We start from the raw sequence: 21,504 nt of genomic DNA, 5'->3' as shown, positions 1-21,504 counted from the left end.
TTTTAGGTTACATGCTCTGGGTGTGGCGTTCTTGCTCTGTCGACTTGCTAGCCGGTCCTCCCTGATAGCGTGGCCTCAACTAATCCTGGAAACTTCAATAGTTCCTGACTGAAGATTAAGCTTGAGCCACTCCCAAACCAAATAAGGACTAGACTCAGTCATCACAGTGAAACCTCGTCGATTCTTAACTCATAAGTATGCAAAAACCGCAAATTGTAGCGACTCCATTAGGCCCCAAATTAGGCACCCACTTAAAAGTTCAGGGTACGAAGATTCTAACATGGGATTCAAGCACGGCAGCTAGAGTGGAGTTTTCCACCCGTAAGCCAATGCCTTATGGCTGCTGCCAGTTGAAGCATCGCCTGCGTATGCCCACCCTGAAACTTAAAAACACACATGGAAGTCGGGGTGTAGAGACACGCCGAGGTGTGCACACACAAATAAACTTGAAATTTCATTAGATGAGGTGTCCCTCGAGCTCCACGAGTCTCTTGACAAGGGCTGTGAGGTCCAGTCTCCTTTGCTGAGCAGCACGAGCCCCAAAGAATGCAAATTTGGCTTTATTTGGCGCTGCTGCTTCTTGTTCAATAGCAATCGCGTCATAGTCCAGGGCCTCTTGCTGCACTTGCTGATTTGCCACCTGGGGGCTTTTCCGTGTCAGTCCAAAGGCTGACAGGGAGTAAAACTCATTGAGAAAAGCGTGAAAAAGGCCCTTTAGATGCTTCACGTAGCTGCATATCAAACCTGGGCAGCGCAGCTGCAGCCACCCGTCCAGCCACAGAGCGCCTTCACCTTGAGCGGGGACCAGCTCGCAGCCTGCGCCCACAGAAAATTAGGGCCCGAATGCCAGTCCTAAAGCCAAAGCCAGGAAGAGCATATTCCATGCGACGACACACATGAAACTGTTCACACGTCAGATCAGAAACTGTCAAGAGGCACAACGCGCACGTCCAAGATGAAAAACAGAACATTACTAGCAAAAGCGGTAGCAGCGATAGCCGCTGCAGAAGAGGGCCTTACAGGAAAGAAGCAAAAGCGCGAAGACGGAAACAGTAGATACGTCCTTGATAAATACTTTGGTGGTTTGCAACTTCTCACTAAACGCCACCCACTGGGTGTCGAAGTCGCAGGACTTAAAGTTCACCGAAGTCGGGTGTATGAATACCCTAAGAGACAAAGCACCTACGCGCATCCACAGACTTGAGTGCCATCGCAAGCGACCAAGCATTGAAAGCCACAGGATGCAGTGGTTTCAAGTCTAACCGTGAATGGCTACACAGGCAGGGTAAACTCAAAATGTCAGGTTGCATCGTTAAGGCATTGACACCCAGAAGGAGAAATGCTAATTTTGAGCCGCGGGCCCTACCGTTGGAGTTTCTGCCTTGGGGATTTTTTGTCTTCTTGCGGAGAGTTCGTATCCGCATCAACGCGAGTGAAAAACTTCATTTGCCACGCTTCAGGTGCCTTCTCAAGTGTACCTGAGCCCACTGTCTGCAGCAGCAACAGCAGCAGCAACAGTAGTCGAAACTGTCGCAACGCCGACAGCCGGTGGTAAGGGCTTTGACTGCGTGTGTAACATAAAGCAGCATTCACACAAGGAGAGCGATTTTTTAACACATATATTTTAAAAGCAGATTCCGGGTTTTGGTGTTCGAGGCCTACTGTGTACGTCCGTGGGGCTTGGATGGTGGCAACTTGGGGGTATAGACCCGCTACGACGCAAGCCTTTATGTACCAGTAGATGCTCCTCACGCTGTCTTTGGTCTTGTTCTTAGAGTCGACGCTTACAGGCCCTCGAGATGCAACAGGAGAAACTTCCTCCACCCGCAACGTCACGTCCTCCTCGCCGCTGTCGCTTGCGCAATCACCTGCATTGCTGCTGCTGCCGCTGCGACTGGGGCTCGCTGTTGTTGCAGGAGAACCCCTTTTGCCGGATCGGGCTGCGAAAATACACAAAGTGTGTGTGAAGTATTCACAAGCTCATGTACAGCTGGTCCTGTCAGGTGTGTCACAAAAGCGCGCGAAGAAATAAGTGGGCGAGCCTCCTAGCGTACACGTACAGAAATGAGCGCCTGTACACAGTGCCTGTTGCATGTCTCACCGGACATACCGTTGGGCTGTGCTTGGCTGTCTGTCTCTGGTGGCATCATCACCATGAGTCCTGCTTCTCTGGCAACTCTCCTGAACCTTTTTCTTAAGGCCTCTGCTGCTCTGCAAGTGCTCGCATTTACCCCGAAACGGAGACAAAAGGAGTCCTCGGCCGATCGGCCAGAAGAGACGGCTGACTCCCAGCCAGCAAACACCCGTAGGCTGCTCACGAAGTCCGACTGACTGCGTGCGAAGTACTAAGCCCACAAAGCACAACCCGCAAACAATCGTGACACGCGTGCATTACCACATGATCCAAAAATGAACAGAAATACTGATACGGTCAAAGGGAGCGAGGCATGAAATGTACACAGCGTTGTACGTGGACAGAAGGCAACAGAAACAGCCAGGCGCACAGAGAGACAGGCAAGAATGCAGGCTACATCAGAGAGCATGATATGCCAAAGGAAAAATTAACGATGGAGACAAGCACAGCAACAACCAAGATCAGCCCTTTCTTCTTTCATGGGACTTGTAGTGGCCAACAGCAGCACAAGTATCTGAAGTGTGCCCATGCACGCGTGCATACACAGCACTGCACGCAATCTATTCAGTGGCAACCCAACCTTTTGTCTCTCAGCTGCTGCTTCCGCTCCGGGAAGATACAACTCAGAGTCGGCAGCCATAAGAGAACAGAGCGCAAGAGTTTCTTCGAGACAACCCAAAGGCGCAGCAAAGATTAACATTTTCGCAAACGATATGCTCATGGGGAAGCGCGAGAGGTAGAGACCCAAAGGGGTCAAAGACTCTCCAAGATCATGCCCGACACACTCGAGCGCACCCAAGTGTTCCAGATGTCTGCAGCGCCAAAAGCATTAGCAGAAACAGTAGCACTAAGGGAGCCAGATCCTGCTATTGGGCAAAAAGATGAATTCCTTTGACACAAATTGTACCTCTGCTGCTGCTACTGAGACTGCTGCGGACCTGATTGAGGCATCAATGTGCTCCTGCGCTGGAGGGTCGAGGCACTGACTGAACAAGCTGTGCAAAGGCTCTTTAGGGAAGATTGCCTGAGGCGGCCCCAGCCACACGCCAAGCAACAGTAGCAGCCGCAGGAACAGCAGCGGTGACAGCATATGCACCCAGACGGTGTTGAAGGCATGCTTGGGACGGGAGAACAGCCAGTAGGCAAGGCAAGAATCTTTTCCACTTGTGCAAATGCTTTAATGACTTCGTAATGAAGCGTGTATAGATTGCAATGCAAATCGAGGAAAATATGGACTAAACAGCGCAGGGAGACATCGGATCGGTATATAATCAGAATGCCACAAATACGTTTATTTGTACTATGTTGCTGTGTGCTCACCTTCAGCTGTAGACAAACGTTGTCCAGAGCCTGGCGGTGCAACTCCGGGGTTTCCACCCTGCAGCAATAGCAGCACAAGCAGCAACCCAACAAGAAACAGACACATAATGAGTTGTTTTAGTTGATATCTGCGAGCTTTGGCGTAGGGGAGAGCGCTCCCTAGCTAATTCTATTAGCTATCTGTCCTCTTTTGCAGGCCCTTCGGCTCTTCTTCGTGTAGCCTGTCATTTCCTCCAACATCTGCAGGGTTTGTGCTTAAATGGGAATTGAGCTTCAAATTTAGGTTCTGCATTCAAGGGTTGCTGACGTCGCCATGTTTGCAAACTCGTCTTTCTGGTATAGCCGGAGGCAGCAGCCCTCTGAAACTCTCCCGGCTCGTCCTCTTCTCTGCTGTGCATTGGCTTTGGTGATGAGCTCCTCTTGAAGTCTGCTGCTTCTCTTAGACGGGTCATATCGCAGGACTTTGTGTGTTCCGCAGTCAATCACGTATCCTACATCCTGATATGTACATTGCACACTCCACAATCGCATCCCCAGCTACTCCACCAACAAACTGCAGAAGAACTATTTCATACTCGACTGGCAGCACAAAAAGGCGCTTGATCTACTTACGCTGCACCGAGTCTCAGGGAGTAGAGTCTGCCGCTTACACTTATAGTGATGGAGGTTTCGGCAATATTTGTTGCGACCACCACTTTCCTCCAGCCAGATGGGGGAGCAGCAAACACCTAAAATAATCGCCCAGAAAACAGGCTCAATCCTACACTACATGGCTCTGCACAAAAGACTCTTCTCAACAAAAACCGGCTGTACACGGAGTTGGGACATGCTGCGCGTCTAACACCAGCTGCAACAGTGACGGCTACAGCAATTAGACATCACCTTCTGCTGTTGTTTCGGATGCAGCGACGCATGACATGGTAACACCCATAAGTCCATTTGTAACTCCTCAACTGCCCGGCATACAGCAGAAACCTCGCCGACACCGCTGCAGAAAACAATTATAGCTGTTCCTCTCGCTTGTTGCTGGTGTTGCTGCCCGTGTTTACCTCTTCGCGAACCCCTGGTGCCTTCTGTAGATGATTTGGCACACGGAGTCCCCGTCAGGTGTACGTGACGAACAACTGCTGCAACCAACTGAGGCAGTTGAGGAAGCGACCCCACAGGGGTTCCTGCCGCTGTGGCTGCTGCATTTTCAGCCATAGTTGGCGTTGGGGAGAAAGTGTCTTGCTGCTGCTCACGCCACTCAGTCTTTGCCGCGGTGGGTCTCCCTCCTTTGTACCGAGCTTCCACTGCTGCTGCTATTGCTGATGCGCTCTGATACGCAGCAGGGAGCGAAGAAGGATCACACATTCGTAAGACTTCGTCAAGGTAGTGAACAGAAACTGGAAAGGTCTTTCCTGGAACCTTGAGGACGTCCACGCTGCTATCACTTCTGTCCATCTCAGCCCGTGGCCGCCGGTTCTGCCTCTGGCAGTGCTCCTGCGGCTGGGTGATGCCGCCAGTGCTACAAGAGCCTTGGAGCGTCGTGAGTCGCTCAGGGAGAAAGTATGAAGCGAAGTGCTCCACAGCTAGGGAGGCGCTCATCACAACCACCTTTAGCTGCAGATAAACCCAACAGCAATATGGTAGCTTTGCCAGGGGAGATGTGATTCTCGCCAAATCACTTGATTTGTGGTGATACTGAACAGAAAAATGCCTCCTCGTTCCCCTTTCATCTACCCCACTATTTCCGGTCTCTCCTTATTTCCCTGTTGTACTCCGTCAACACAGTTGGTCTCCCCTCCTCTACTATTCCTTTTTTCTTGCCTAGGAGCGTGTCTCCTAAATTTCTTGATGTCTTGGCATATCTACTCTTCAAACTGTCAGATAATGCCCCGGGTGTTGTGTGTGCGGGCTGAACAGACGCCTCCGTGGTGTGATAGTGATGATGTGTGAATGAGTTACATTGTGTTTGTTTGATGCCAATGCCTTAGCGAGGACCAGCAGAAGCATATCCACCTCCGTGCACCGCTCATGCACCTCGTCCACCACCACCACGGAGAATTTATCAAGAGCGCTGCAAAACGAACACAACTATATGTGTATATGCGTGAATGAAGACATTCTGAGCAAAGGGAGACCTGAATATTCAAGTTGTGTCTCTCTGGCTTTGTCTCTGTGTTGGCGGGGCCTTGCCTGTCTCTATGTATGCCTATGTGCATGTGCATCTCTAGAAATATTTTTTTGGAACTGTAGAGTGGCATTCGCTACCGCCATATGGAAACAAGAAAAAGCTGAACCTGAATAAGTGTGAACGCTCTAGTCCAAAAGCACCCAAGCTTGCACGAATGCATAATGTATGCTCACTAACAAATGCGTGCACGTATGCACATATGTGCTATCTGCATCGCCAAAAGACAAAATCTCCATTTAATGACTCGCACACACGTTCAGACACACAGGAAGTACGTAGATGCGTTTTCCAGCGCATTCGCTGGAAAATTCTACATGAATTTTCCAACGAGTATGCTGGAGAACTCATACACTGGCACACCAACTAACGTTGTTCGTATACAGCCACACACGAAAAGGACTGAAATGCTTATGAAACGTTCTCCTGAACCGCTTGGCACTGGTAACACGCTGACGCGTTAAAAGTGAGGAATCGCGCATGCCACAGCTGGGGGGTAGCTTTCAAACAGAAGGCCATAAAGTGTAGACTGACAGCCATTCACGTAGCCAACATTTTGCTTTTCTACATATGTCCACGCACACGTGTGCGGCTATGGAAATGCACATGGATGGTACAAGTATCAGCCACAGCAGTTGCGCATAAACGATTAAACATACCAAAGAATAAATAAGTATACATGCCACTACTACGCTCCACGTACTTGTCTGCGTGAGAACCAAAGCGAATAAGGTATTTACGGCAATGCAGAGGGTGTCTTTCATCTACGACTGCAATCACCACGAGTGGGAAAACACGTTGCTCAGCTCAGGGTCACGCACATTCTCTGTACTTCGCTTCGGCAATGCACAACGAGCTTCATCCTAAGCTGTCCTGAGAGTGTCTAAAACTTTCAAAAAACCTCCTTACTCGCTGCTCAGGAGCTGTCGTAGAAGGACTCCATGAGTGCAGAAAAGCAGCCGTGTATGTTTTGTTACACGGGACTCGAGACGCACTTGGTACCCAACAAGGCCGCCAACAGGAGCTCCCATTTCAGTGGCCACACGGCTAGCTACAGACACCGCAGCAAGACGGCGAGGCTGTGTGCAGACAATGTAAGCAGGAAAATGTTCTTTGTCGTTGCCCATGATGTTGCTCTCATTGCTCTGCTGTTGCAGTGCAAGATGCGCTGCTGCTTCCAGCAGCATCCGAGGCAGCTGAGTTGTTTTTCCGGAGCTGCAGTGACAACCAATAGCAGCAACAAGTGTGCATAGTAGCACTGCGCCACGATTAGCTGCAGTGGGGCAATAGAGCAATCAGAAAATGCAGCAGCTGAACCTAAAGGGGTGAGTCAAACGGGCGAAAAGAAAGATTTTGCGCCTAGGGTCCAGAAGCAGAAAAATAGATGCGTAGGCATAGAAAGACAGAGAAGCGTGGAAAGGTTACACATGTAACGACAGTATTCATGCAAACGTATAACGGAAGCAGTCGACGAGGCCACAGAAAAGATAACAAGGAGGTGCTGGCAGAGACACAATGTTATAACACAGACCCAACAGCCAAAACCCTTCAAATTTTCGCCCAAATGTTTACCCTGTCTCTCCCTGAACAACAAGTACCCTTTTACGTGGGTTTGCCATAAATTCCATGACGGAGTCAAAGTGTTGTCGCACGGGAAGCCCCAGGGCCTCAGCAGACGCTGCTGTCTTCACTCCGTCAATGATGGTCTTGCAGACCTCCGCCTCTCCTCCTGTGAGTCTTCCTCCGGTTCGGCTTAGAGTGGAATGCCTCGAAGAACTCATTAAGGGGCCCGCTGAATGAGCCCCAACATTTCCATCTTCTCTTTTCCCCCTTTCAGTGGGACCCCCGGCAGGAGCACGAGAGGTTCGGCTTTCTGAGCCTGCATCATACTGCTGCATTTTCTGTTGTTCTGCCGCGTTCTTTTCTGCTGTTTTCTCTTCTACAGAGTTCTTTTCTGCTGCTGCATTGGCCCCTCTTCTTGGTGGCCCACTCGGTGCCGGCGATGCAGGAGCTGTTTTTACTGCCCCTGTAGAGATTGCCACCCATCTTGCAAACATTCCACGGGGACCTTCAGGATCCTTGGAAATAAGCTCATCAAGCTGGGCCTCCATCTGCCAGGACGCCAGGAGCAGTCCTGCCACGTCGGAGATTGAAGTCTCGCAAACAGGTGAAGACAGTACACTGAGAAGCTGGGGGGCACAAGAGAACTTGGAAACATTAGAGTCCGCGTTGGAAGCTGCCTGAGATGAGATGTACTCGGACAATTGCTGCAGAGGGCGTGAGAGGCGCAGTGCATTATGTGCGGCGAATGCGCCACATAGGATGGCTCCAACGCCTTCACCAAAGGGTGGCATTTGGTTTTCTATTGTATCAGACCCCATGGCTCCACCCGAGGAGATCCACACAACAGGGGGTTCCAAGGGGTACGGAGATCCTGGAGGACACAAGATGTGCATTGTTAGTGCCTCATCCCTCGATGTTTCTTTCTGTGGGTTTCCTTGTATAGAGTCCGCACCTAAGGATGCTTTAAGGCAGCTCTCAAGTGATGACGCAGCAGAAGCGTCCAGAGGGATCTGCAAATAGAAACCCGTAGCGACCCTTGAAGGGGTCCCACTTGGAGCCGCCCCTTCAATGGGAACGCATAGCCGTACAACCACACAATTTGGCAGCAAGCTCCCTGCAGCCTCCAGCTCTTGCTCTTTTACCTGCAGACAAACCACCAAACCTTGGGCCAAAATTTCATACCTCGGAGCGCATTAAAAACCATAACATCCTAGTGAACGCTAAACTCTTATGCGTTGGCAGCTCAGTCTTTGGTGTCTTAGTAATTCAATGTATACGCAATTCACGGCGTGAAGTGCCTCCCGCTTATGGTATTAGCATAAAATTTACGGCCTCTGTTATTGGCAGCACCGCAACATCGGCTAGAAGTCGGGAGGCTCCCAAGCGCTGAAGCAGCTCTCTCCTATCGCTCTCTTCTGATGAGCCCACGACAGCTGCTGCAGCTGCTGCAACGGCAGCAAATGCATCGGACAGCACTGCCGCCGATCCTGCTGCTGCCTGCTGGGGCCCCTGCTGTTTCTGCTGCTTTTGCTGTTGTTCCAGATGCCCTTCTAACACCCCAGCAGCAATAGCATGCAGCCCAGTGCTGCAACAAAGAGAGTTCAGTGCCCCCTCTAGGTGGGACAGAGTGTCTCGTAAGGGTCCCTCGGAGCCTGCTTCCGTATACTTTTTGAGAGCGGCCGCTAATCGTTCTCTTGCTGCTTGCATCGCTGCTTTCTCCTTTTTGTTATCTAGCTGCTGTTTTTGCTGCTGTTCTTGTTGGTCTTTCTCTTGTCGTTGAGAACTGGCCGTCTGGCAGCGGATTTCGATTTGCTTTCCAGCGGGGGAGAAATGCGGAGGCAGCAAGGACTCATCAGTCGTGTTGAGTGCAATGAAGTCTTCGCAACTCTCAAGCAGCTGCTGCATGGCACTTGATTCCGTTTGCTGCTGTTGCTGCTGAGGTTGCTGAGGCGGGCCACTTAACAAGGCCGCCAAAGCAGCTTCAACTGCAACTGCAGCAGAATTCTTCTCGAACTGCAGGTGCTCAGTGAGCTCTTTTAAAAGTTTCGTCCTGAGGCTCCCCAAAACCCTCTGAGGGCTCAGCTGTCTCCTTAGCGCCCAGGTGACAGCGGCGGTCCACTTTGTATCCGTCCACTGAAGCGGGAGGAGGAAGCTATCCTCGTTGGTTTTTCTTGCAGAAACAGCTCCTGACATTGACGAAGCAGAAGCTGAAACAGCAGCAGCCGCTGCTGCGGCTGCTGAAGCAACAGCGGCGGGTTCACAACGCGTTGCAGCGACGTGCGGCAACAACTCTCGGAGCATTTGCGCAGTCTTTTTGCGGACAAGTTCAGCCATAAAAACAGTGGGCATTTGAGCCTCTTCTTCCAGCCTCTGCATTTCCTTCTCTTTTTCCCGCTTTACCCTTTCAAGTCTCTTCGTCTCGGCAGCTTGCTGTCGCTCAAACTCAGACGCGTACCTGTGAGCGCTAGTTATCTGGATGCACTTGACGGCCCCCATGGTGCCCACGCTCCCTCCAACAGGCGATGCTTCACTGGCAGGAAGAGGTCCTTCAGGCCCGCTACGGGGACCCCTGATTGCGCCTCCTCCTTCATTCTTCACGGAAGCCACCGGAGACCCCGCTTCCGGTCCACTCGTATGTCCGTCTTCTGCTGTTGCCTGTGCTGCTCCTGTCGCTGCTCCTTTGTTGTTGCCACTCTCAGCTGCAGCTTCAGCAGCTGCCCCGATTGCTTTTGCTGCTGTTATTTTTGCGACAGGCTGCGCACTAGCTGTTCCTTTTGCCGGCCTGGCTTTTGCGCTTGGTTTCTTGGACCCCCCTGCTGTTGCTACTGCTGGTTCCTGTTGCTGCTGCTGTGGCATCTCCCCCGAGAGAGACAACCAGGCCTCTCTGAAAGGGGAGGGGAAAAGCTTCTCGTAAGGTCTCGAGGGTTCCAAATGGAAAAGAGCCAGCAAGGCGCTGAAGTTCTCACTGTGACTCTTGAAGGGAAACTCCTCATTCGTCAGAAATCTATTGTACGCATACAAAGGCGACACAACAAATTAAAATGGGGACGCCACCAACAGGACAAACCGCGCAGGTGCAGCGCAGTCACTGCTGCCGCCAGTGCTGCTATTGCTGCTTTTACCGTTGCTACTACTGTCTCAGGTTGCGAGTGTTAAAGAGAAGTGGCTCTTGTTGCAGCAATTTTGATTTATATACGTGGCATATTCTTTCGTAGAAAATCTTTTAAGCTTTCGGAGTATTAGAATTTACCAATATTTATGCTACTTGAGCTGGCACTTTTCTTTGCCATTTGAGCTCCATTTACTCTTCCGGAAAGTGTACATTTAAATCCTTTAATTTTATATATTTAATTAATTAATAATATGATTTGTGCTGTTGTTAGGGTTTATGCTACGAAGCGGGGCTAGCAGCAGTGCAGGCCAACTTCTTCACGTGATGGGTTGTCCTGCTGCTGTCGCCCAAGAAACAAAGCGCAGCAAGCACTATTCCCCACCTCATGGTTTTTGAGCTGTCTTTAGGGTTGCTAAGGATACACTCGGTCTTAAAAAAACCTTTTGGAGCCCGGCGCTGTTCGTACTGCGGCTTCGGCATCTTGTGCTGAGCAGGCACCCCAAACACAAATTATTATACCCTAATCTGTGCAAGCTGCTCAGTGCATACTTATTTTCTGTGCCTATCCCCAAGTACATTTTTAGAATGTTTTCTGTAGCCCTAAGCAATAGGCCATAATCGGCAAAACGTGAACTCTAAATCCCAACCCCTCACTTTCTGACAGTGGTTGTGAAGAATTTCCTTAGGTAGTCTCTGGAATGGCTTCATTTCGATATATCCAGGAGGCCTGTCAGGTGTCTTGACCTAAAATGACAGCGCATCAATAAGCATCGAGATTTCCTCCACGCTGCTACTACTCTCAATAGGCAGTAGTTTCGGCCGTAAGGCAAGCCAAGGCCCCAATACTGTAGCCAATTTGCATGAGAAAACTGGATGATGCTCGATAAGTATCTCTAAAGCATGTCTTTGCTTCTGAGGTTCATGATGAAGGGTTCAGAGTTTCGTGCCAGAAGACCTCTGCAGGAGGTGTCGGTGTCTTTGCCTTATCTTTGCCCTCCTTTTCCTTCCCCGATGGTTCCGGTGCAGACGGCATCCTGAAGAAGTTGTACATTCACAGCGATTAGCCTCTAATGTTAAGCACTCAGCTTCCCAGCATTGATGAGGGACAGTTGCAGGCACCTCACTTCGGCTTCTTGGGAGCCATCTTCTACAGTGGAAAAAGCCTGAACCGTTAGGCCCAGGCTACAGACTGAAATTCCCAAGATCCAATCAATTTTCAGGATTATAGAACAAAAAGAGGGACATCGGCAATTTCTGCGAAGGCTCTTGTCTTTGGCTTGTTGTTGGCGGACACAGAGACTCCTGTCCTAAAGGATGTTCTCCGCAGTGTACAGAAACCCAGAAAAAACGATACAGAATAGGCAAATAACACAATGTTCCTCAACAAATAAGTATTTTGTGGAGATACAATGCTCTTGAAGTAACGCATGCAACTTCCTCCATGAGGCCCCCAAGGTTCAAAAGAGCGCAAGCATGGCCTTCTGTTTCTTCCGTGTAGTGATGCGTGTGTATTATGTTTCATCTCATTCTGAAAAGGAAAACCCGTAGTTGTGGGCCAGTCAATATGCGTGTACTTTGCCGTAACGCGCCTCAGATAGCCAAGTGTACTGCAACGTGCCTGAGGCAGCCCAGGTATTAAGTTGGATTGGAACATCTTTCAAAATGCAACACTTTTGCATGATGTGCGAGGTAAAAGCACCTATAAGCACCGAACTTTCACTTAGGCACTATTCATGCTTGTTTTTCTAAATTGGCCCAGGGCCCCTCAGCAAACATAACTCAACGGAAGGAAGAGATACCGAGTCAAAGTGGCCCCCACGCCACTGAAAACAGGCTGAAGAGGACATTTATACACCACTAACAATATGTAGTGGCTCAACGTGGTAGATCATTGGTGTTCGAAGTTGGCGCGGTTCAATGGACGTTGCACAACTACACAACTGCGTGTCAACCTGGGTAAACGGAGAGCAGCTTCCCACGCTTAAAAGTGTCCTTGTGTTACAGCAGCTGTCTTTCTTCAACAAATAATGCAGCTATTTGCCTTAGAACCCAGGAAAAGACTCATGGCGCTGTAGAAGCAGGTATAGTGCAGTGTATTGCTGTTGAGGGCTAAATGGACGCGAAGTAGACTGTCGGCCTATGATACCTTTGCGTGCAGAGGGAGGCAGCGGGCAATAGAACACCTTCCATTTTATTTCCCTGATGATTTCACGCATTTCCACTAAATGTACTTGCTCATATTGAGTGTTTCGGTAGCGCCTTACGCGATAATCTACGAATAGCAAGAAGCCATCTCCATGGAGTGCGGCGTAGCAATTATAACTAGCACCTACAAGACGACAAGAAAAATAGCCTGATGAAACATGCGCAGGAAAGAAATACAACGACCCTTCAGGCCCCGAGGGGACCAACAACAAAGTAGCTTTTAGCGAGAAAGCTGAAGTGCTTACACGCCGCAACCTGAAGTATAAAGAAGAGCGCGACAGTTTTAGTGCAGTGAATTAGAACTGAGAAAAAGGGTCGACTCTAAGAAATATTGGCCTTAATTTAATAAATTGTGATTACATACAACTTACTCAACTAGTTCAGAAATAGAGGGCTCTTCAAGATTATGGCCCAACAACACACAGTGGCAACGCCCACACTGGATATAGTGCGCAACACTACAACATATCTTGAAAAGGGCCTCACAGGGTCATACAATTTAGAATAAGTTCATTGGCATGGTAACTGGAAGTACTGGCTCCCGGTGGCATTCGAAGATCCGCTGTAAGCTACACTGCCTACAGGAATTCCACGCCCACTGTGGATGCTTCCAACATATGAAGGGCTTAGTTTACACTTGAAATGACACGAATGCATGCAAAGCCAAACTGAACTAGAGCGCAGACGTGTTTGGGATTGTTAAATACTTTACTTTTGATGGGAGGCAGTTGTGACGCAGCCTACATGTAGAGCGCTGTGCAGCAGACGTGTGCCCGACTGTCGTGGTTTCGTAGTGCTGAGGCTTCGTGGAACTCTTTTGAGTATTTTTTGGATATACTCTCTTGAAAAAGAACAATAAGCATAGTAAATGGAGAGCCTAGGCACTGGTGTTGCTCCCCGAAAGGGTGTGAGCGGAGCCTTTGGAATGCAGAAGCGGAGCACGCAGTTGCTACGGGCCTGATGAGTGTGAAAGCCAAAACGTCTTGGGAGTGAAAAAAATGCAGATTCAGAGTGGGAGATTTAGACAAATATTGGACTGATTCCCTTCGCAATGTTTGGCAGGGGATCCTGCTTAGGACACAATTGCACGCGCTATATTTAAGAAGTCCTTCAAATTTCTGAACCGTGGTCACGTCCTTGTCCACACTGTATCCGGAGGTCCCCAAAAAGCAGCTTCTTCTGTCCGCTTCGATTCTGAAGGTAAATGGACAACCAATCGTAATAGATCTTCCACTCTTCTCGAGGTTACTTCCCTCCAACTGTCGTAACAGCCTACATCACTCCCCAGGCCTGCTTATTTTTACTCGTTGCCTGCTGTCAGCTGTGCCAGGATGCAACGGTGATAGTTGCTTATCACCTGCTGCCCTTGTATTCGCTTCCCTAGCATTTTCTGCATTTACAGGCATTCATTGATTTCTGTATACTTCATGCACTATCTTGACTCACGAAGGTAATCTAGGTCCTATCTTTTTTACGTGTACATACGTGCACATGATCTTCTACTAGCCTTCTGCAGCATGACTCTGTGGGAAGGCCTCCTGATAGTCCACGGTGCTTCTGCTGTAACAAGGGCTGAAGATGCTCTAAATCATTTCTTGTAGCGCCATGAGCAACGCGGAGCTTAGAAAATTGCATTGCACATCAAGCTCATTCGGCCTCAATAGAGCGCAGGCTGTGAACTGCTCTGCTACTTCACCTGGGATAAAAGAGGACCAGCACAGGCCAATCGGTGAATTATGAGCAAAGGGCCGAACAGCGCCATTTTTAGCATCTTTGATACTCAACTGGATCCTTCCAACTACAGCGTACCTAAACGTTGCATTTGGTATTCCGCGTGTCTTTTGCGTCCTCAAATTCGCCATCTTACCTAGAGGAACTGCGGACGCACGACTGTTACCGATGTATTGAATGCAACAAGAAGATCAGCCTGATCTGTGCAAAACAATTTATAAGTGTAAGTGCCGTTCTTCTAGCGCACTACACGTGCAATATTTCAAGCACCGTCCGGTGGGGTAGTTAGATTTTGCGCACGAACTGTCTCAGCCCAAAGTAAAGGGGGTGGCAGTATGAGTTTTCGTCGAGCATCTTTCTACTGAATTGTCTTTTCAACTTTCCCACCAAAGCTAACCTAACGGTCTCATCTACTTCCGCCCTAATACCGAGGTCTCCGTCGAATGCGGTAGCCCCCAATCACAACCCTTGCGGTGTTGACGCCTGCACAGCTCCTCAACCATCTCAAAAATGGAAAACACAGCCCACTGCACACGCAGGGAAAAAGCGTACTGCATACTGAGCATGCAGACAAGAGCAACGCTGGCACCATTTGCCATCCTGCCTACGTCCGTCCCTCTTTTGTGCGCTGTTACCCTTTATGAAGTTATGTGCGTTCAGTTTTGCATAGACGGGTAGAGACGGAGGTGGAAAGGATTGCGAACATGATTAAGATGAATGAGCATTTCGCTATTCTTGAGGAGTTCCTTCTGGTCGGGCAGAAGTGCTGCAAACACAGGAGGGAGGCCCCAAGTAGTGCTCCTTACTTGGTTATATGCATCATTATTTTCATTTAAGGAAGTTACAAAGGGTCACTGGAGGACTATGTCTGGCCGTCACCGTTAGGACCAGTACGTTGCTGTGTCGCGCGATAGGAAGCTCTCTCTGGCCACCATGCAGCAGTCCAAGGTCTCGGTTCTTCTCCCATGTGGTTGCACCCTTCCGTTCCAATAATCTCGGGAAGCAGTTTAATTAGTTTATGCGCTGTATTGTGGTCCCCCTTCCATTCTCTTTCTTCGTGTTGAAGGACTCAAGACCCTCCTGGGTCATCGTTCTCGGTGTCGCCGCTGATGTCTTCGCGGCGTAGAGTGTTGCACTGTCAGGTGTTTTAGGAGCTTTAAAGCCACACTGTTAATATCAAACTGCAAGAAGAGATAGAAATGATACTTGTGGACTAACTCGACCGCGTTGTGCGCCTGAAGCTCCTACTGTCGGCTGCGTGGGAGTGGACTGCCTGCTTGCTGCTATTTTTGTGTCAATTTCGTCTTCATCAGTACGACGTGAGATTGCATGCACCTCCGCATTTCCCTTGCTGCGTCCGTGTCGCCTTCTCACACCCGACTCCATCCCCAGGCACACCTACAGCTCTACCACCCGCAATGGCAGACAGTACGCAAGCTCAAGCGCAGGAGTTCGGGCTGAGAAAGGCCCCGACGAGCAACAGTAAAGCCACAGAGGAAGTCTCCTCACCCTCCTGCTTTCGGCACCCTTCACAGGACCCAGCTGGCACAGAGACCCGGGACTCGCCGACAATGGAGGCACTGACCACACAGTTGAATGAAGCAGGCCGAATTTCGGGGACCGATAGTTTAGTTGCGCAGGATAAATCTCGCGTGGACTTGCATCCGACTAAGCAAGGGACCACGGCTTTTGATAGCCGCAGCACAAATGGCGCATCCCTCACATACGAGGCAAAACAGCACGGGACTGAAGATGGCGTTCCTCCTCCAAGAGCTATAGAGCGGACCACCGCGTGCACATCTGGGTACATACCTACGTCTGGTCCCAAAGAACAGCCTTACACAAATATGAATGATGTAGCGAAAGTCGACCATGTGGAAGAGGCGCAGCGCCATGATCAAACTCATTTCATGGCAGTCCCTATTGACGTCCTTCCCCCCAACGCGGACATCCCCGAATATGATATGCATTTGCTGAATCTAGCGAGGCATGCGGATCCCTTTAGGATGCTTGGCTGCCACAAAGTGGAATGTGCAGAAAGTGACAAGAGAATAGTGGTCGTCCGCGTGTGGCTCAAGAACGTTGATCATGTGGAGCTCAGACCGAGAGCAGGAGTTTCGGATTGGCGTCTACCGCCGCCTCTAGAGTCTGTGCAACTTGAGAGGAAGGGGGAATTGCTATTTCACAAGGCAAGCGCGAACGCCAGAGCTGGGAGTGTTGCTGCGGTAGCGTATTTCGGCGCGCTTCTTGCACCGTAAGGTTTCTACTTTTGGTCTATCGCTGACGTCTTTTGTTCTTTTATGCTTACAGGCCTTTGAAATGTACACTACTGACCCATCCGCCTCCTCTCGAGGTTGCCCAGTGAAGAGCTCAGACCCTTATGTCCCTCTGGATTACGAGTTGTTGGTACGAGGGGAGGGGGAAGAGACCCCACGTGTGGTGTACGACACCTACTCATTTGGAATGACTGTTCCTCAGTACAACTTAGAGCTTTTTCAGTCTGGTGGGGCTAGCTTTCTGAAAAGCTCACTGCTCCGTTTGATTGCTTCTGCCGGTTCTTCTTCTCTTGCGTACGCTGCTGTTTGCACTGTTGCTGCCGTTTGTAGCTTCTCCTTTCCACAGCCGCTCTTTTCTGTAGCTGTTCTTTTCGTGTCCTGTGGACTTTGCCTTTTAGGGGTATGAGAATAGATGCTTTTTTCGATAGTTGTGCGAGTTCGAAGCATTTTTGAACTAGCTGAGCGGTTGAGTTTCTGTCACTGTAGATTTCTATCTTGTTTTAGTCCTCCGTATCCCTGTTTATAGCCTTGTGATCGTCGTCTCCCGGTGTTCTTGACGATTATACCTTCAGGCTCCTGCTGGCACGTGGACAATTTGATGGGTTCTCACATCATAACTGTTGACGGCGTCACCGGAGTTAGATTTGCAGTGTGGGCACCAAACTGCATTTGCGTTTCCGTGGTGGGTGACTGGAATGGCTGGGACGGCCGCGCTCACCCGATGCGGAAAAGGGTGGAGTTCGGCTGCTGGGATCTATTTATTCCAGGCATCGGTGCAGGGGAAAAGTACGGTTACAGAATACATGCCAGAAATGGAACAGATTTCATTAAAATCGACCCTTACGCCCAGGAATTTGAGGTGCCTCCGAAAACTGCCAGCATCATTAGCGCCTGCGACGACGCATTCAAACCTGTACGGGAATTCAGAGGCTAGAATAATGCATTCAGTTTGCAGCTTTCAGAATCGAAGGTTAGCCACACGGATGTGCTTTACTGGCTTGTGGGGCTGAGGCTTGAGGGTTCACACACCAGGGTTCGGAATAAATGTGCGGCGATCAGGCTGAGTCCCGCTACCAGTGGCACGACCAGGAATGGATGGCGAGACGTAAAGTACTCGGAGAGACTGATCAGCTCCACAGGGAGCCGATGTCTATCTACGAAGTGCACCTTCCGAGCTGGATGAGGGGACAGGACGGACGTTACCTTAGTGTGTCGCTACGCTGCTCCGTGGGACGTTTCCCTGTAGACTACTGCTGGCTGCTGCTTGCCGGCCACTGGGATGATGCATCGTTTGGCTGTAGGCGAATCTTACTTGTACAGCGACAGCCCGAGTCGCCGCTTTTTTCAGCTTGGAAATTCCGAATTTGTTTTTCGTCACAGGCTACCGGGAACTGGCTGATAGACTAGTACCGCATGTGAAGAACATGAATTTCACGCACGTGGAGTTCCTTCCTCTGGCCCATCACCCGTTTGAGGGGTCCTGGGGTTATCAAGTGCGCACATTGTTTCTCCAGTCTCCAGTGCTGTAGCACGAACAGGCTGCACCCCAACGTACTTCATTAGTCCTTTCACTTGCGTTGCGGCTTGCTTGGATTAACTTGCAAGCTAAGCATGCACTGGCGGTCTTTTTTATCTCACCTATGCTTCATCTCGCAAAGGTCCGTTCATTTTGCGGGCGATTAATCTACAGGTTACAGGCCTCTATGCTCCATACAGCCGCTTGGGAAACCCAGATGACTTCAAGTACTTGGTCGACACTTTGCACCAGGCCAACATTGGGGTATTTATCGACTTTGTGCCGGCGCACTTCTGCAAGGATTCATGGGGCCTTGTCTATTACGACGGAGAGCCTTGCTACGAGTATGCAGACCCGAGAGAGGGGGAGCACAAACTTTGGGGAACCGCAGGTGAGACGCACACTGCCTCCTTTGCCTTGTACCGGGGGTTGCAAGCGAGTAAATCGCATTGGGGGTGAGGTGCATCTGACAAAGCTATATTTGAACTTCTGTGGAATTAGACGGCGGAGAGTTTGAAGTGTCATGACTGCGAGTTTTGCTCCCCAATGAGCACGTGGTTGCTCTTCGCTGTGCTGCGCTCTCTGTTCTGTCCTTCAGTGTTTAATTATCGCCGCAATGAAGTGCGGTCGTTCTTACTGGGCGCCGCCTACCATTGGCTGCGGCGTTACCACATAGATGGGTTGCGAATCGATGCCGTTTCTTCTATGCTGTATAAAAATCATCAGAAGAAGGACGGGGAGTGGCTACCAAATGAACATGGGGGTGACGCAAACTTGCAGGCCATCTCCTTGCTCCAGGAGCTCAACTGGGTCGTCCACAAAGAATTCCCCGGAGTTTTTACCATGGCTGAGGAGAGCACCAGCTGGAGAGGAGTAACTGACAAAGCAGATGGTCAGGCTAGTGCACTAGTGCACCCCACTGCGCCGTCACTAGAAAGCAGCAGACGTGCCAAAGCGGACCTCCTGCGGCAAGGCTTTTTGCAGATGTCATGGCAGCGTTCCTTCCAAGAGGAGCTGAGGGGAGAGAATTGGCGCATGGTGTCGCAAATCTTCATTCTCTTACGACGTTATACACCTCTGTGATTTACTGCAGGTCTCGGTTTCGACGCTAAGTGGGACTTGGGTTGGATGAATGACACGCTTTCCTATTTATGCTGCCCTGTGGAGAATCGCCGAAAGTGCCACAACAAACTCACATTCAGGGGGCTCTATATGGCACATGAAAGGTTTGTCACGCATGTTAAAGATTACACGAGGGTGCCTGTAACTATTGATGTTTTGGAATTCCAGAGTTTAGGGCTCAGATTTGCTGTCATCGGTGTCATCAGATGGATTCTGCCTCTTTCTCATGATGAAGTAGTGAGTGGGAAGGGTAGCTTGCTGGATAAATGTGGCTACTTGGGAACTCCTTTTGAAGATCGTATAAGGACTCTGAAGACGCTTTACGGCTTCCAAATCGGAATGCCAGGCAGACCTCTTATCTTCATGGGAGGAGAGATTGGCCAAGGAAGGGAGTGGAAGGACAACAGGTATGCTATCTCGTGCCTGCATTTCTAATGCCGGTCATTCGCCTACATCGTTCTAATTCTAAGAGTTTCTTGTAATTTTACACAGTTACAGGATTGCAAGTCCTTTTATCCAGTTCAATTTTGAGTATGATCTTTGTAATATATAATAATGTGAGGATGTGGTGAAGTCTGGTTATTTTCAATTCATTAAAATCAAAAATATCATTTTCTAATAAAGAAGTATCTCCGCTATAATTTATTTGGGCAAAAGCAGTCATTTTTTGCTGTTTTCAAACCCAGACTGCTCTACCCCGTTTATTTAAATAAAATTAATAAAGCCAAGGGGGAATTGAACCCACAGTGTAGTGGTCCATAGCACAAAAGCATTGACAAATAGAATTTTTATAATATTTAATAATAAAACATCTACTCGCTGGTTGCACCGTTCTGGTGATTATTGCGCTTAACCGGATCCTAGGTCGGTCGACTGGCACGAGGGGGAGGAAGAGCTGCGTAAAAAGTTGTGTATATGGGTATCTGACCTCTTGGGGCTCTACAAAAGTCAGCCAGCTCTACACGCAGGAGACGACGAAACATGGAACTTCAAGTGGACAGACTGTGATAACAACAACGACTGCATTGTGGCATTCCTTCGCTCATACGAGTTCTGGTTCAATGATATTCTAGTTGTCTGCAACTTCTCGCCACAGGCGTACTACAGGTTTGTAGGCTAGTCTTTACGCACATTTCTCACCTGCAACTAAAGTGTGCAAATAGATGTATGTAAATGGATGCACATTTTTGTGGTACCTGGCGAAGGCACATAAATCAATGTTCACGGTAGGTTATGCAAGTGCACATTTCATGGCAAGCTTACCGACGCTGAAGAACTCCCTGGAATGTACTGTTAGCATTTGGGTTCGAAGTCCGAATGTGACTTGCGGGCTTCTGTCAGATATCCTGTGGGAGTTCCACACGGCGGTGAGTGGCAGTTGTTGCTTAATTCAGACGACTGGAAGTATGCGGGGGGAATGTGCGGAAGGGGAAACGGCTCGTATATCCATACAACGCAGGGAGGCAGGTGAGTCTCATTGTCCCTAGACTGCTCCGTGTATTGGCCACCATGGATATGCATAGCCGCAATAGGACTGCGTATCGCTCGGGCACAGAGAATTTGAAACATTTGTTTTATTAGGTGTATCATAGCTGCAAAGTCAACTTCTTTTCAGGGTAATATCTGGAGGTCCTGCTCCGCGTTCGTACCTGCGAGGGGCTTTTTATTTTGGGCTGTTGCTTGCAGGCTGGGCTGGCCGTACTGCTTATGGTTAGACGTTCCCGGCAACGGTTGCTTGTATTTGAAAGCGCCGCAGCCTTCAGCTGAGGAGAAGAAGAGGATGATCAGTGAATCTCAGCGTGCTAAGGAGCCGGCTGATCGAGAAGGGAAAACGGGAGATGCAGGCCCCAAAGACCAGCCGGAGGGGTCAAGTTAGGGTATGCCAGTGCAATACGTGAACAAGTAGTCCATTCAGCTACGATTTCAAATCTAGACCTTACACTAAAAGCGCATTGCAATGAGCACTGACAGGTAGCTGCATGATTTTTTCCGTAGGCTGAAGGAAGGGGAAGTGCCGTGAAGGAAGAGCCACATAAGCGAAACAGTACCCATATGCGGCAATAAACGCTAGTTGTTCCGTAGTTGAGGCGTGATTGCATGGTTTTCCGGATGAAAATTCGAGTTATGTTTTTCTCGCTGCTGTGTTTGCTTTGGTTCGTGATAGATGTGGAATACTCAAGTGAAAGCAGCCGAATGCAAGGGTTGCTCCCGTATGTCGCAATAACGGTGCACGAGTACAACCTCAAGTAAGACCTTCGGCACATCATTGTGTGCATCTTCTCAACGGAGAACAGAGCAGGTTCCAGCACTATGGATTCTCAGAAAACCGGCAAGAAATGCGAAGCGAATGCT

At 49.6% G+C, this 21,504-nt stretch overlaps 3 protein-coding genes across 3 annotated transcripts; 1 reads left to right on the top strand and 2 right to left on the bottom strand.

The window, feature by feature from the left end:
- Nucleotides 1–457: 457 nt before the first annotated feature.
- ENH_00053320 (DEAH-box RNA/DNA helicase, putative) lies at nt 458–8,083 on the bottom strand (the record flags this gene model as incomplete). The annotated part of the gene is made up of 14 exons (XM_013583704.1): nt 458–816; nt 1,021–1,166; nt 1,367–1,491; nt 1,663–1,940; nt 2,111–2,345; nt 2,715–2,946; nt 3,073–3,158; nt 3,455–3,512; nt 3,762–3,952; nt 4,105–4,182; nt 4,337–5,056; nt 5,402–5,513; nt 6,537–6,842; nt 7,200–8,083. The coding sequence occupies 14 exons, from the start codon at nt 8,081–8,083 to the stop codon at nt 458–460; spliced, it is 3,810 nt and encodes a 1,269-aa protein (XP_013439158.1).
- Nucleotides 8,084–8,495: 412 nt separating this feature from the next.
- Nucleotides 8,496–11,353, bottom strand: ENH_00053310 (hypothetical protein, conserved; the record flags this gene model as incomplete). The annotated part of the gene is made up of 4 exons (XM_013583703.1): nt 8,496–10,194; nt 10,685–10,788; nt 10,957–11,046; nt 11,258–11,353. 4 exons carry the CDS (start codon nt 11,351–11,353, stop codon nt 8,496–8,498), a joined length of 1,989 nt encoding a protein of 662 aa, XP_013439157.1.
- A 4,303-nt stretch (nt 11,354–15,656) lies between these two features.
- ENH_00053300 (1,4-alpha-glucan branching enzyme, putative) lies at nt 15,657–21,028 on the top strand (the record flags this gene model as incomplete). The annotated part of the gene is made up of 12 exons (XM_013583702.1): nt 15,657–16,454; nt 16,549–16,741; nt 17,087–17,427; nt 17,574–17,721; nt 17,895–18,007; nt 18,205–18,421; nt 18,629–18,976; nt 19,124–19,256; nt 19,359–19,559; nt 20,017–20,259; nt 20,494–20,619; nt 20,839–21,028. 12 exons carry the CDS (start codon nt 15,657–15,659, stop codon nt 21,026–21,028), a joined length of 3,051 nt encoding a protein of 1,016 aa, XP_013439156.1.
- Between the last annotated feature and the right edge of the window lie 476 nt (nt 21,029–21,504).

This window comes from Eimeria necatrix, genomic scaffold (assembly GCF_000499385.1).
Source record: "Eimeria necatrix Houghton genomic scaffold, Enh_scaff42, whole genome shotgun sequence".
Taxonomy (NCBI): domain Eukaryota; phylum Apicomplexa; class Conoidasida; order Eucoccidiorida; family Eimeriidae; genus Eimeria; species Eimeria necatrix.
This window is presented reverse-complemented; position numbering and strand designations above follow the sequence as displayed.